This window comes from Lissotriton vulgaris, chromosome 5 (genome assembly GCF_964263255.1).
Source record: "Lissotriton vulgaris chromosome 5, aLisVul1.2, whole genome shotgun sequence".
NCBI lineage: Eukaryota > Metazoa > Chordata > Amphibia > Caudata > Salamandridae > Lissotriton > Lissotriton vulgaris.
Genome location: NC_141693.1, coordinates 1,306,443,784 through 1,306,460,484, shown reverse-complemented (window position 1 = coordinate 1,306,460,484; position 16,701 = coordinate 1,306,443,784). Strand labels below are relative to the sequence as shown.

Here is a 16,701-nt window from a genome sequence, read left to right as displayed (position 1 = left end):
TTTTTGGTTTAGATAAAGATACTTGATTTTTCTAAACTAGTGTTGTGTCTATGTGTAGTGTTTTTACTGTCTTACTGTGTGTTTGGGTACAAATACTTTACACATTGCCTATGGGATAAGTCTGTCTGCTCGTGCCAAGCATGGGTTATTTAGAGTCTGTAACTTTTTTATCCTTACTAGAAAGACAGACCCCTACTTGGACGGGGTGCAAGCCACTGCCAACTAGGGACCTCCAATTCTAACAGTGATTTACCCAGTATCACAGGATTTTGAGCCGACGCAGGTACTAGAACCTTTTTTTGCCATTCCAAAGTCATCAGCTCTGGCCATTGAGCCACATATTTTACACCCAGATTCCCACTGAGAAGGTTGTAGCTCCCAGACCTGCACAAGGATTTTGTATGTCTGCAGTGCTTTCACTGGGCAGGTACTGTCTGTTACTGAGGGAAGAGTATCTGACCTGCTCAGCATTGCTGCAATGCATTTAATTGGAGAGTACCAAGACTATTCAGGAGCAAATAAGTACTCTCGATAGCGAGTACCTGCACATCTATTTAAAGCATTGCATGCCTGCATCACCTTGCTCAAGGTTAGTGTTTGGTGAAGATTCAGCTGCCTCCCAGCAGCTCAGATGTCGTAAAAATAGGAGGCAGAACCTTTGAGGGCTCGGTTCTTGCTAGTTTATCACTGCTTAGCCACTGTGGCAACTATGATTGACAACTTACAATCATCACCACATCATCCTCTGTTTCACCAATGAGATATTGCCTTCTGTTTGCAAAAGGCTGTCACAGCCAAATTATGTCAATGTAGAACCTTATGGTTGGGACATCATTACCATTCAATTTCAATTTTATTAAGATTTTCTTGCCAACAACTTGAGATGCATAACCTTGCATCAAGAACCAGAAATACCCGGGAGTGGAAGCATAGTCAGTCAAACAGGCAATAGTACAATTAGTCATTATCGTAGACAGGGTCATCAAACATTTTAAAGTCCACCATTCGTTCTCACATTTCACACAGGTTGCGGTGAGGAGGGCCTTTCAGTCCCTTCTCTCATATCTAAACCATAGTATTGGAGCCAGGGACCCCAGACCTTTTTCGGGCACTCTCTCTCCAAATATAGCATATTACTACACATGTTATTACATTGTGTTCTATTACAACGTGGTTGTTACAACAAACTCATTGTTAGAATGCAATACCTTTACATCGCAAGTCATTAGATCGACTTGCTGTAGGGGGCGCGCTGGACTTAGGAATAGTATAATTTACTATTCTAACTCCAGCGTGCGCAACAGTAGGGATGGCGTTGGAATAGTAAACTATACTATTCCTTAGGTTAGAGCGCCCCCTCAACAAGTCGATCTAATGACTTGCGATGTAAAGGTATCGCGTTCTAACAACCCAGTCGTTGTAATGACCTCATTGTAAAAGGAATGCAATGTAATAGCAGTGTTGTAAACGCTGGTTCCCCCTCTCGCCTTGTATGTAGCTTTTTCGGCACCCACGTACAGGTTCATTGCCATTTTCCATTCCTGATATGACATTTATTTTTGATTGTAGGCAGATTAAAACTAATAGTTTACCGGGGAGTCTGTATTTACAGTACCTTAAAAAGATAAGAAGCACTAGGAACAGCAGAACCAGGCACAACACAGACCGGAGCAGCACCAAACACGGCAACATCAGGGAAAGACCAGAGCAGGATCAGGAATAGCGCACCAGGCACAGACCATGGCAGTGCTTGCTGCAGTATAACCTACAGGAAGGCAAAGCACAGCAGTATGAGGCACAAAAGCATCAGACATAACACAGATGCAGAAGCACAGCACCAGGCATATTACAATACACAGTGGGACTAGGCACAGCAGCACCAGGCCCAGCAGTATCAGACACAGCAGCCTCAGTCACTTTCCATATCAGAGCAGCCACACATGCCAAAAAACACAGTATCTTAACACACAGCTGCACCAGGCAGCTCCTGAGCACATGGCACAGCGTCAGCATAGAGGCTTCCCAAGGACCCCGGCGTACTCCGTGTAACCCAATTGGCCTGTACCTTTGGTTGCACCTTGCAGGACACTCAGCAGCAGCTGGCAGGCCTTGGCATGTCAGAGGGGCATGAATGGCATCAGTAACAAGAAGCGCAACCAGGCTTCACTGGCTGTGTATGCAGGCCCTAGCAAATATCTTGTTGGGGTTAGCGTTTGGGGAAATAAGAACAACAGGGGCATGTCCTTGCACAGCTGTACAAGAGAAGGACCTGGAAGAGAGAGAACATGTCAGCTAATGTCCACAGTTAGCTCATCACGTGCCACACAGAAAGACACAGTAATAGAAGTGGAGATGGTTCAGGGTAGTGTTTGATGTAACCTGAGAGGAAAGCCAACATATCTCCCCCAAAACCTTGAAGTCCCTGTTTTGAAGTGTTTGTAGATCTGGCTGTAAGATCTAGTGCTTGCAATGTACAGGGTGGGCTGTGGGTCCGTCCACTTCAACCATCGACTAATCTGGATCAGCCTGTTTCAGTCATTAGCTTGAGACATTGTCAGTCACAGTTTACTTTAGCCCTTGGGAGAAGTTGTCTCTCCCATCATGGTATTGGCTGTGTGTACGTTTTGTTCCATCTCATATGGAGTGCTTGCATTGTAATATATGAGGGACTATTTTACAGCTAAACAGTGCGCTCAACGATCTCACTTTTTTAAATCAAATTCTACTAGATATGTTGTACACACATTGTATACAGAACGTGATCCTTGTTTTACTGGAGCAGGTATTTTGTTTAACGGTTTATCAACCATCAACACCACATCCATAATGTAGTGTAACACCACCCCACTATTGATACCGCACCACGATCAGTAAAACAGTCATTTGTATCACCATCAGTTCCAACAGCATTACCCCAAGTACCACTAACAATACCATCTACACCACTGCCATCAATATTACCAGCAGTGCTATCATCACCAGTACTGCTGTCAATAACACAATGACCAATACCATTAATATCACTGACAGATCCACCACCAATAGCACAACACCACCACCACCAGTATCACACAGCACAAATACTTCAACCCACACTAATGCACCAGTAGTACCAATACCAATACCACCATAACTACAGTACCGATAACACTAATGCTACCTTCAAAACCACCATCAATACCATCACCAATGTCGCTATCACCAATATCACTATTATCACTACCAACTACTCCACCAATACCACACCACCAACACCACTACCACCAACATCACTATCTCTTCTACCAGCAAGCATTGGCAAAACCAACTGGTCTGGCTGTACTATTGCACGGAAACAATTTCCGCATTCTGTAGACCAATTGACCCTTGCAGGTAAGAACGGTGGGACCGGGTTAGAAGGGTGGGGTGGGGGGGTGGGGGAGTGAGTTCGACAGACAATGACGAGGGAAAATTTATTATTTATTTAATTTTTCCTCATCAGCGTCCCTTGAAATCGTCACTCACCCGGCCCCACCAATCTTACCAGTACAGGCAGCGGCTGGTATATTTTCAGCTTGCAAGTAGAGTCTGAACTCAAGCAGCAAATCTTCTAAACCCTCCAATGAGCTTGGCGCTGATCTAATGGTCTTGTTTCAAATGGAGACGGGAGATTGAATAGAAAAGAGAGAGCTACTGAACGAAGGAAGATATGTGTAAGTGAATTCCGTTTGCTACAGGGCAAGACAGAAGAAAAAGAGAGTTTGAAAAAATAGAAAGAAGAGAAAATAGAACAATGGTGGCAAATAAAGGAGAGTGTGTGAACACCAAAAGGAGACTGATTAGAGAAGGGAGTAGTAAATAGAGATGAGAGGTTGAGCAAAAAAGGGCTAGGGAATACAGAAGAGGGAGTGAACAGAGATGGGAAAGGAGTGCAGAAAAAGGGAGATAAGTGCATGTGAGTTGTTTCTGCAGGAGGGCAGGATGGGTGACAATGGGGCGCGGAAAGTAGTGTAAATGTTGAAAAAGAGAAGAAGGGGAAACCGATCAGGGAAGCCATATTGCAGTGGAGATAATAGTGTAAACGAAGAGTCTGAATTTCCTGAGAGCAAATAGTGTGTACAGGGTAGAAAGAAAACAGAGTTACAAATCAAATTAAAAAGTTGGAGGAGGAGCAGGAGAAGCCCCCCTCCCTCCCCGCCCCATTCCCCCCCTCAAACTCTATTCTTCGCACTCACCTCGCACAGGGAGTTACGGACCAAGAAGTTGGTATTTGTTTCGCTCCGATGTTGCCGCTATTTTGCCATCTGCCTGGATTGTGAGAATGAACCCGCTGTAGCATGGCAGCCTGCTCCCACTCATGCGTTACACTTGGAGGTTTCCTCACTAATAGAATATTTTACACATTGACGTGCTGTTCACTTGTAAAATGCAATCTGTGGCAAGCGAGTCCCATGTGTATCATGGCATCAAAGCTGCAAGTAAGGTTGTGAATATGAATCCCACAACAACCCGTGGTTTGTGCCGTTGTAACAGCCTCAAATAGCGTGTTACTGAAAAGTATACCCTTTTTGTGTCACTGGTCACTGTATATCAGAATATAATATTAAAAAATATCGTCTGACATAAATATTGTGGCTTAAATATCATTTAGAAAAATATTGCTCTAATGGGTGTAGCTATTTAGTATTTTATCATTATCTCCCGTGGGGTGATATCCGGTGAGGCAGAGAAGCGTCACCCACTGCTTTTCAGCAGTGTAAAAAAGGAAAAATAAAATAATAATAACAGGATGTTACTTTCGTTTTATATTTACCTGGTGAGGCAGCGTGGCGGGATGGGGCTAGGTTGCTGAGCCCACAGAGCAGGGGGAGCAGTGGTGGGCACTCTGTAAATGAACCTGATGGTTTGGCCGGCCGTCTTGGACCAGCCAAACAGTCATGCGCTCAGACCAATCAGGATGCAGCTGACAGCAGCATTGGGATTTAGCTTGGGGAAGCCTTTGTGCTTCCTGCTTCCGGTCCAGCCAGACATGGAGATACGACGGAGGAGATAAGTGGTGATGAGGTAAGTCATTTTTATTTCTCGACGCCCCGCTACTCCCGATCTGCAACAGCTGCCACTGTACTCAGGAGGAAGTATTTTTGTCATACATTTAGACCTAGAGAGGTACCACACTCTCTGGGATGTGAACGGTGCGACAATCATTATCACAGACTAACACAGATTGCATCTACTTCAAACTAAGACAAGTGTATATCCCCCTTTAAAGTTTCAATTGCTAAGATCATCAGTGTTTGCATAACGTGGTGTCACTGTTAAAATGTTTAGTGTCAGTCTCACGCTTTTAGCAAGTTACTGTGTCTTTTAAAGCTCTTCGGGGGTCCTTTCACCTTTTCCATTTCTTACATTTCTATTTGTAAGGCCTCACACTCATTCTGTAAGACACAAACTTGTTGCCAGCAGCGGCCCTTGCAGGTAAGAGCGGTGAGGCCGTATGGGAGGGATTTCGACGGATGATGACAAGGGAAAATTAAATAAATAATTGATTTTCCCTCCTCATCTTCCATCAAAATCCCCCCACCCAGCCCCAACACTCTTAACTGCACTGGCCGCTGCTGCTTGTGGCACACTTTTCTCAACACCCCTTGAAACCTTGTGGGAGTAGCGCCTCCAAGGCGGGCACTGTCAGTTCACATGAGATAAGTGGCATAAGCATCACTCTGAAGGTGGGATTTGTACGAATAGTGACACGCACTGCAAGTGCTAGAGCATCAGATCCGTCAGGGCTGTCCTGCCTGTAGACCCTGTCCTCTGCTACTGTGTGGAACCACCAACAGTATTTACAATGGACTCACTTCACAATGGGAGGGTAGTCAACAGTGAAACTTTTGCACTATTACAGACTTCTCAGTCAGTCCCCGTGCATAGTCTTTAATGCACAGCATATATTTTTGAATAGCGGTGCCTCTGTGCCACTAGCTGTAAACTACGTATTAATTGTATTTATTCAAACATTTGTATACCACATTTGTATACCACATCCAAGACCAAAGGGTTATAAGGGCGCTTTGTATTGAAACAGTAACAGCAAGTGATCACATCACTTTTATTTATTTATTTAATTTAACTTTTAGGGCGCACAGCTACCCACAGAGGATTTCCCGGCGCCGAGGGACAGATTAAATGAAGAAAAGAGAACAAACACAAATCATTGCTGAAAGAGCCACGTCTTGAGTCCTTTACGGAAGCGGAGATAGGTAGTTTCAGTTTTCAGCACAATGGGCAGGGTATTCCAAAACTTAGGGCCAAGGTGGGAGAACGAGCGACCGCCCATTTTCACCAGCCTAAATCTTGGAATTACAAAATCACCTTTACAAGAAGATCTGAGAGTACGGGTAGGATGATATGCGGGAGCCGTGCCTTGTTTGATCTTGAATATATAGCAGAGGGCCTTAAACTTAATTCTGCTGGCGATCCTGAGCCAGTGAAGCTGAGAGTTTCTTGATCAGCTCCTAAATAAAGAACGTTACCGTACCGTAGTCCAGGCGTGAAACAACTAGGGCCTGGACAACCGCCCATTGTGCGAAAACAGGTAGCATCCAAAGAATTTTGTGGAGCCATCTTAAAATAGTAAAACAAGTGGAGGCCACTTTTACTACTTGCTGCCTCATAGAAAGATTCTCATCAATGAGAAATCCAAGGTTGCGAACCTGGGCAACAGTTTGGGGAAAATAACCCATTTCTTTAGGCTAGTGTTGAGGGCCCCATGAGTTCCTCCCTTTGCCCAGGATGACAACCTCAGTCTTGTCCTTGTTAAGCTTTAAAAAGTTGTTACGCATCCATACTGTAAGGCGGGATATTACAACTGGAGAAATTCAGAGGCAAGGCTGATGTCTGATAGAAACCAGGCTTGGAGGAGGTAAGACAGTGATGAAGGATGAGGAAGCAGAGCGACTGGGAGTCATTGACTCATGTAGAGAGCAGGGGAATGTCTCATAGCTCAAAGAACTGTTTGAACTAGTGAGTTTTAGTTTGGTTCCATAGAAAAGTCATCAGAGAAGTTATGTCTTCAGCCAAGCAGGGAGAGAGACCCATGCTGAAACCTCGGCTCTTGAGAAGGACTGTATCCTGGAAATGCATGTATGGAGCTCCGAGAAGGAGAGAGGCCTTTCTTCGCAGACCTCTGGTACTTCCTGAAATGGAGAGTAACTTAGCAGGCATGATGGAGTGTGTTGTGAAATCCTTGTATGCAATGACACCGAGTGTGCATTGACTCCGATCCAGAAAGGGTAGCCCTGGGGGTATTAACATTCGGCATAATATGATAAAACCTGTTTGCCTCTCAACCAATCTGGCTGCAGGATATAGAGTTGCTTTGAGTTGACTAAGGTGAGACAGGGGAACAACTCCTGTCAATAAGCAGAACTGTAGGAAGTTGTCTTCCACCCATTCATGCAGGTGAGAGAGAGAGTTTCATAGATTGAGACTGTCTTGTGTATGACATTTTAAAGTATATTTGGGAGTTATCATCATATTGGTGCAGATTGCCACCCAGATCTTTCAATATTACTACCAGCTGCCCTGTGTATATGTGTTGTTGCTAAGACTGAGCCTTCACAGCTCGCTCGTGGTGCCTCGATGCATGTTCTCTGATCTGTGTGCCTGTCAGAAACGAGGCGGTTCATTTTAAAATACTGACCCTCAAGCTCCTATGATGTTCCAGAGTAGAGATGAGCCTATCATGGTCCTTCGTGCAGGACGCTGCTGATGGTTGGACGAAGGTCACTAAACATGTGTCATGTCAGTCCCGAATGAGATGGATATTGTGCAACATTTTTAAGGTTGCAGATTTGGTGCTGAAACCAGTCCTGGAACCAGATTGGTGATTCGTAAGGAGATTCCCTTTCTCTAAGATATGATTCAGCTGGGTTGAGAATCCTCTTTTCAATGCTTTATCCATGTGGTCCTACAGGTACTACATCACATTGATACTACAGGAGGGGGTACAGGACAAAAGGTAACATTGAACTACACATTTTATGCAAACCATCTTGCAACAGTGATTTTTTTTTATTTAAACTTTATTGTTTAGTTAATTAAAACCATAACAATTTGATGAATGTCACACAACAGATATAAAATTTATAAATTTATCACTAAAATGATTGATAAAAAAGACTTAAACAGTGGATATTTGAGCAAGTAAACCCAATGAGGCTCTCCTATGGTGCTCATAAACATGATTATAAACCACAGTACCGAGACTGAAATGCCATCCTGCAAATCTATTGTGACCTTTAAAAACAATTATCAAAATATTGTCAAAATAACTGTAGATTTATAATTACGAACTAAGCTGTGACAATATTTTGGAGCCAATATAATTGTCAGTATTTCTATGGAGTTCTACAGTTCCACTGCAATACTGTGCACAAGTAGAAGTGGGCACAACTCCTGGAAAATTTACTGAATGGAATTCGAAAAGTTACATAAATACTCCAAGAGATTACGCGGAGTTCCGCGAGCGGGTGGAATTTGTCACGTCACGCTGCTTGCACTCAGTACCAGGAGCTTCCTCCGTGCTGCAAATGAATGTGACTTGCACCTCACGGCATGGCAGGGGGTGCTGTTTCTTTCTGCCACTGGAGTAGAATTTCTACTCAGGAGGCAGCTTTCTGAACGAAAAACTGTTGCGACCTGTCACGACCGCCCACAAAGAGAAATCTCCCTGCAGTATAGTGCCTGAAAATTGTACTCTTAACGTTGGCAAGCCCCGCATGAGAAAACACTACACTACTCTGTGCTTGGCAGAGGTTTCCCAGAACTCAGCAATACTTGCGTGGTGCGGAGTGGGCAAAACTCCATGAACTCCGCCGGTGGTGCAGAGTTTAATGCCCACCTCTACACTAAAGGCAGCAAGATAAAGGGTTAGGAGCCCGGACCCCACCAATAATCCATGAATGGGGCTTTTTCAATCTCGCCTGACAGTCCTCAGGCAGAGACTGGAGGGTAAGGTTCTCCTTTGCTGTGTGTCACACCCAAAGCGGAATAACCAGAGATCGCTCAGCTCAGGAACCAGAAGGAAAGCGTTGCAGCAGGGCCGGCCTTAGGCATGTGCAAGTTGTGCACCTGCACAGGGCCACCAAACCCCAGGGGCCACCACGCCAATATATATATCACTCATTAGAGCTAGGTAAGGTCTTGCCTCGGCTAAGAAATGATGTTGGGTAGACTAAGATGTCAATAGACTACATCGCAGGTACATATGTAGCCACAGTGAAAGGCAAACTCACATGTATTACAGCATTAGCACTTTACAGAAATATACAGAAAACATTTACATTAATCACCGAGACCTGCTCATTTTGAATCATGTAGCAATCAAGCAACCCTCACACATGTTTAAAAATGTGTCACTTCCTGTCACTTGCCTGAAATCCCCCTTAACACGAGGAAATATACATGTGACTTTACACTGACAAGCCTCTGAGAGCTCTGCATGGAAAGCTGCGGTCATACACCATGGCGCACTCTCAATGCAGCAGCAAAATACATGCATTGGCCATGACACATCATCCATCATAGTCATTTGATAAGATCCATATGTATAATCTGGTAGCATAAGAGTGCCTGATTTCTTGAAGCAGTCTTTGCGTTTCTCGTTCTCTGCTTTAGTGAATGGACAGCACAATTGAATGTATACAATGTGTGCATTAGTTCCACAATGTCGGCTCCTGCATCCCCTGTAACATTCATGGCTGCTCTGCAATTAGAGACAGGAATGGCAATTGGACCAAATGAATGTTTGAGATAGAGGCATGTGAATTGTGTACTATGCATATACTTTCATGTATAAGTATTACATATTTAGCGATGTTTGTGCCACTGCGTTGACTGAGAATAGACCCCTTCCCATTCAAGTGATGGCAGATACAGCTGTGACATCTCTGCCTATGCTGGTATGTCTGTACGTGACTCTGCACCGCACAGACCTAGCCACAGGGCAGCACGTCAGTATTACAGTTCACACCAGATGAGCAAGGCAGACAGAGCGAGTCCAAGAGGAAGACAGGAGCAGCTTGTCTGGTTTTCCCTGATTCTGCCTGGCGCAGTTATGCATGGAATGAAGTAAGTGATGTTATGAGCTGTTTATGGGGTTCATTTCCAGTTTATGCTCCTCTGTGCATTTTCGGCCTTTTTTTTAGTCGCACTGAGAAGTTTCGGAAAAGTCCAATGCGTAATATCGCCACGTGGCAATACTGTTACCACACAGCACTATGCCTACCTGCCTGCATTTAAAGTTAGAGCTTGATTGTTTGCATGTATTGGCATGCTGCCAGCACGAGCCTTTTGATGGAAGTAACATCTCATGGTATTTCTGTACAGTGGCCCAAAGCACTTTATTATCAGTTACCAGGAGATCAGAAACAACCTAGGAGTCTGAAATCATCTAATCAGTCAAAATGAGTAACTGTACGCTATGATTTCCTTATAAGGGCAAACCGTTTCCCAGCCCAAACATGACGAACGAAAAATGCTGTGTACATCAGAATATCGTTGTCAAAATTATATTCTCGTATAAATATAATTTCCAAAAATATTGTCATATTGGATTTAGCTTTTCAGATTTTAACTCCTATGGGGCGCTACTTTTGAAAACGATATCTAGGGCACATTATTTTTATCAGGCAATATTTAGACCATGATATTCCAGTGCCACGCTCATGAATATGTACAGAGCAACAAATCCGCCTCAGTCAGTGTTTTGACAGAGCAGAAGGTATTAATCAGAAATGAATCTGACTGGGTTATGACTAAGATAGCTTGCTGCCCACTCGCATGAATGCTAGCTATCTTACCGTTAGCACTGCCTGGGAAACTATAGTTCGGGCTCTCTAAGGGAGCAGTAACACCTCAGGACCCCCTTATACCGTACACAGGGAATTTTGATCTATTCATAATCAATGGATTCAACTTTTGGGGATCTCGAATAACTTTTCCCAATGAACTGATAGGCTCTTTATCCTTTTCCACTGGCAAGGCACCACAGTTAACCCAGGAAGGCGGGCACCGCCCATTGGGCTCAAAGGGCTTCAGCCCCCCCCGTTGTGTGTGTCAGCCCGGGCTGAGATTGCTTCCTGGGCCCACACACACAGCCGCACCCCAGTACTTCAAAGATCTTTAAAATACCTTTTGCTTGTTAATGAGGCTTTGTTGTTTTTTCACCACTTCTTAGAGCCCCTGCAGCTCCACTCTGCCTAAGAATTAGCCCCCCCCAAGACATTTTTTCTTAGCCTTCCCCAAAATTTAGCTCTAGTTGCACCTCTGAACCCAGGCCTATTTAAGTGCACATTAACTGGCAATGTTCATGCATACGATTATAAAATTACAAACTTGTAGAAAATAGTTTGAAATACAATATACAGGACCCTCTCTCTATAGGGCCTAGTGAGAATCACCATAGGGAAAACCTCTAGGGTCTGTCTGAGTGGGTGGCCAACAACAAAATGGCCCTTGCCTAGCACAGTAATCTGTAAGAGCACATGTAACAAAATATCCTGTAGCACAATGTGATAACAGCTCACTGTTAAAGGCCTACTGGCTTTAACAAATTCTTTCTACAATAAGGCCTACTGCTTTGTCATAACTTTTCATAATACATAGATCAGATCTAGCTATGGCTTTGGGTATAACTTTTTCAACGCATCATACAGGCCCTTAGTTTGTCAACCTAGCTAATTCAGACCTATTGTTTTGAGTGTGTTGGACTTAGCCCTTTTTGTGAGGTTATTACAGAACTTTTTGTCTGCCTCCTGTATTTTTTCTGACCTGTTGTTGGTGGTTTTATGACTCTGGGCACTGCATCGCCGAGTTGGCGATGCAGCGCATGCAAGGTAAATTGTTTTATTTATTTAAATATTTACCTTACTCCTGTCCGTCGTAAGTTAGACTCCACCACTCCCCCACCCTGCCTCACCGCCCCGCAGCACTCCCATGGCAAGCCGGCACTGGTTTTAATACTTCAAGGTGTTACTTTGGAAGATTCCTGTTTCACCTAATGAGCACATAATAAGTATTAACCTCTGTAAAATCATTTTTTTTTAAAACCATTTAAATGAAAAAAATATAATACTGCGATGTAATCCACTTTTGGTGTGTACATTCGGTCTTGAAGTTAAATGATGGGGGGGAGTTCCTTGTCTCCCCTCTGAAAACCATACAATATAGAGGCACAAAAGCTTTGGAACAGGTAAACTGAGATAACCAGAAACGTTTTCATTTTTAGCACATGGGCATCTATCTCCAGCTGTCAGTTCCACTGCCATTATTTGTGTTTGGTGTTCTGGTTGCCGGCCATGTCAGTGTGAGGGAGCTAGACCCCCAAGCTATGCCCAGCTCAGCGCCACCTGGAAGTGGAAGTGTGCGTTGCTCGGTATCAATAATAAAGCTTGTATAAATGTGCAGAGAAAAAGGGGGGGGACAAAGTGTTGAGATATTGTTCACGATTCTTGTTGCTCTTTCTCTGAGTGGATATGTTGCTTTGGATGCCAGGGACAATAACCTACTTCTATTCTGCCCACAGATTCCTCAGATCAGCTATGCCTCGACCGCCCCTGACCTGAGTGACAACAGTCGCTACGACTTCTTCTCGCGTGTGGTGCCTTCGGACACCTACCAGGCACAAACAATGGTGGACATTGTGAAGGCGCTGAAATGGAATTATGTCTCCACGCTAGCCTCAGAGGGCAGCTACGGGGAGAGCGGAGTGGAGGCATTCATCCAGAAGTCCCGCGAGGATGGTGAGTCAGTTCTGCTTGGGATCAGCTAGCGCGGTGGGGAGAATGTGTGATGCCCAGGTAAAACAGTCAGTGTGTAGATTGAGGGTGAACGAGAACTGAGTCTTGTCTACCTAGTCTACAGCAAAATAGAAAAAAAGATGCACAAGTGGTTCATGGATGGGGAAAAGGGAGTACACAGTGGAAATGTTGAAGCAATTTAGGCTCGGCAATTGGTAGAAGGTAAAGCATTGAGCATATCCTAGCGGTAGGAAGGCAGGTGATGAGTCAAAGTCTTCAGTAGGTTGATGTACATACTGGGAAACTGGTCAGTCAATGCGCAGCACAGGTACCTATAACCTCTGACCAAATCTTGCTATTATCACTGTTTGAAGGGTGTTGTGTTTCTGAAGCGTGTTCTCTGCTGACGTAATCAGCCACTCTCCATTACTTAAGCACTCTATTTCTATAATTTCATTAGTTGGTTGCCTTTGTACGTAACCCATCTGGTGCAGTGCAAAGAGAATTAGCCATGTCGCATTGCAAGACGCTGTTTGAACACTGTACAGCACTGTGACCTGGCAAGTCATACCTCTCTGTGGTTACCTTTAGTCCAAGCAGGGGCGACTCCTCCACAATGACGGAGGACCGCCGCCCCACTGGCTTAGCCAGCAGCTGCAAAATAAAACAATATCGTTTTGTTTTTCAGCTGCTGGCTGAGCCCGCGTGTTTGGGGATGGGTGGAGCGGGCCGGACAATGGGAGGGGGCGGAGTGATGTGCACTACTAACTGTGCATGTCTGTTTGACCGACTGTCTTAGGCCAGCCAAACAGACATGCCCAGTTAGGTTTCACCAACCTGGCTGTATTATACAGCCAGACTGGAGAAACAGCACAGTCTCCCTGACCTGAGTGGAGCGTCAATGCAGCCAGCTCAGGCCAATCCCCGGGCTGCTCTCATGTAGGAAGCAGAGGAGCTCTGAGACAGCAGAAGCAGCATGAGGTACGATTTTTAATTTTTTTTCTCATCTTCTGTGCTCCCCCTGTGCCTCCGCCTGTCCCTCCCCAGCGAGCTCCCTCCCCCAACATAGTTCCCCTCCCTCCACAGCCACGGTCCGTGCAGGTAACAGTAATGGGGCGGGGTTAGGGGGGATTTCGAGGGATGATGCAGGGGGAAAAAAATGATTTATTTAATTTTCCCTCTGCATCGCCCCTTGAAATCCCCCCTTGCACAACCCCACTGATGTTACCTGCACAGACTGCAGCTGGCTCTCCACCCACCCAACACTCTCCATATGTATCGCCGCCGCTGAGGGCAAGCTCCAATCTGTGACATGCATTCATCACATTCATAGGCACATGATTTTTGTATTCCATCTCCTTCCAGAGCCAGTGACATCCCTGATGGTTGCACCCAGATTTCTTTATGGAGGAGGGGTACCAAAGGGTATCTTTTGTCATAATGAGGAAACCCTTATATGGAAGTTATGATTTCCAAATTCCCAGTGGTGAGTCACTATATCTGCGGGAAACAGGTCATTTGCAAGATACAGCCCATGGGCTGGCAACCACCCCTTCACCTAGGTCTTCCAGTATTGAAGACGGTCATAAGGGCATGTAGTGATTGCAGCAAACATGGTCTATTTGCCTCAAAATGTACACATACTTGAGTACGAGGTGGGTGTTGGGCTCCCAAAAATTTAAATCTTGGAGGTTTTTATGATTGCAAAATTCTACCATACACCTTCTAATGTGGAAGAAAATCTGTCCTCTGTGATGTATGTTGTAACTGTCGGTAGGAACTGTTCTGGGGAACTTTGCAGTCTTGGTCTTACCCCGCAAAAGAATTAAATTTGTGCTACCACTGCCAACCAAGTGGCTACCATGTTGCGGGATAGATGAGAGTTTCTCACCACAGAAAATAATATTTGGTTCATCCCTAGCCAACAGGAGCATTGGCATGTGTGGGAGACATTCTGAGCAGAAATATGTGGATGATTAAAATCACAAACCTTGGAAATAATGTGTAGATAAAATATGAACATGCAGGGATCTATGAATACCCCACAGTTTTGTAAGTTCTGACTCACACAGTGTGCATACAATTGACCACATGCCACCCAGCTTTTTCCATCTGCAGGAGCCCCCAGTGGCTGGATTCTTTGACTGCGCCTACCTCCGGGTCTAGTCAATCAACCAATCAGTCAATCTGTATAAAGCAACTTTTCATTTGTGAGTGTATCCAAGCGCTTGCAGGATACAGTGGTTCAGCTGAAGAGCCAGGTCTTTAATGACTTTAGGACCTCTGGAATAAATGGAGAGGTCCAGAGATGTAGGGGTAGTTCATGGCATGTCTTCGCTGCTTGGTAGGAGAAGGAGCATCCTCCGCTCATGCTGCATCCTCCGTCAGATGCAAGGGGTTTGAGCTAGTGAGAGGGAAGCAGAGTGGAGGTGTCTGGTGAAAATTCAGAGGGTGGTTCATTTAGGCAGGTCGGCAGTTGTGTAGGGCCTTGCATGCATGGGTCAGTAGTTTGGACTGGCATCTCTTCTGTACTAGGAGACAGTGGAGTTTTCTGAGGTAGGGGGTGAGGTGGTTTCATCGTGGGAGGTCAAAGACGAGTCTGGTCGTGGCATTTTGTATGTGTCTGTAAACTTTGGAGGAGGCAGACTGTGATTCCTGTGTAGAGAGCATTGCAGTAGTCCCATTGGCTGGAGATGAGGGCTTGAGCGATTGTTTGTTTTGAGCTTTGGGTTAAATATTCGAAGATTTTGTGAAGCATGCATAGGATGAAGCACCAGGAGGAGGACACCAAGTTCACCTGGGACGCCATGGTTAATATATTGTCCAAGATGATGCCTACATTTTTTGCGGGTTGGCCAGGGTCGGTGTTGGTCCAAGTTCCATGGGCTGGTCCGAGTTCCATCTTTTGTTGCTGAAGGTCAGTACCTTTATCTCATCTATGTTAAGCTTCAGGCAGTTGTCCTCTCATGCAATTGGCCATCTTGGGCCTGCAGTTGTGGAAGTTCGTTTTAGTATTGGTGGTGTCTTCAGAGAGGGAGAGGGTGAGTTGTGTATCGTCAGCGAAGGATATGGCTTTGAGTCCACGGGTTCTGATGATGTTGGCCTGGGGTGTCACATATGTGTTGAAGAGGGTGTGACTGAGTGATGATCCTTGAGGTACCAAAAAACATAAAGGGGAGTGAAGAAAGAGGTATGATCAGTCATGGACTCAACCTCCTGCACAAAGCACATGTATTATTTCAGATATGATATGGTGCATGAAGTGAAAAATATATCAGTAGAAATATATCACCCAAAAAATATATCACAATTTGTTTCCTCACACAACTACGGTGAAGGAGTGTTATACTAATATCTAAGCACATCAACACCATTAATTACTTTTTTCTATCCTTCCAGATTGTTAATTAAGAAACTCAAATTCACTTTGTTAAGAAAAATTACCAAGTAGGTAAAGAATGAATGTATTGCATAGTATTTACATATTAATTCAGAACACCCAACAGGCCGAAAGGCACTAGGCTATAGTCAGAGTGGTAATAGGGATCAACATAATAGGTCCCGAAGAGAAGCTTAGGGGTAGGCTTTGAAAAATGTTGACCAGCGAGGGAACTGCTCATTAAAGCACTTTTCCTCTTTACTCAACATTTTTATTAATACAGTTAGAGGGAGCATTAAAGTTTAGTTTCTCCATATAACCAGGTATTTTTTAATGCACTCACTTCTGACCCTTCCACTCTTGCACCAAACACATAAAGTCACTTCACTTAAAAGTGCTCCCATGTCGCCGTCGGTTGTAGCACGCCCTGTCCCGCAACGGGCGGGAAGAACCCGATGATGTAGCATGCCACCAAGGGACCTTTTGGTGGGTGAGGGTTATTTTAGAACACGTATTGTTTCTCCCATGCTAGAAACCAAATGGTTT

At 44.7% G+C, this 16,701-nt stretch overlaps 1 protein-coding gene across 1 annotated transcript in view; it reads left to right on the top strand.

The window, feature by feature from the left end:
• GRM4 (glutamate metabotropic receptor 4) overlaps nucleotides 1-16,701 on the top strand; it is a 1,245,640-nt gene that overhangs the window by 473,821 nt on the left and 755,118 nt on the right. The window contains exon 3 of the mRNA XM_086923193.1: nucleotides 12,563-12,779. Coding sequence (XP_086779319.1) covers nucleotides 12,563-12,779 — 217 coding nt within the window. The remainder of the gene's footprint in view (nucleotides 1-12,562; nucleotides 12,780-16,701) is intronic.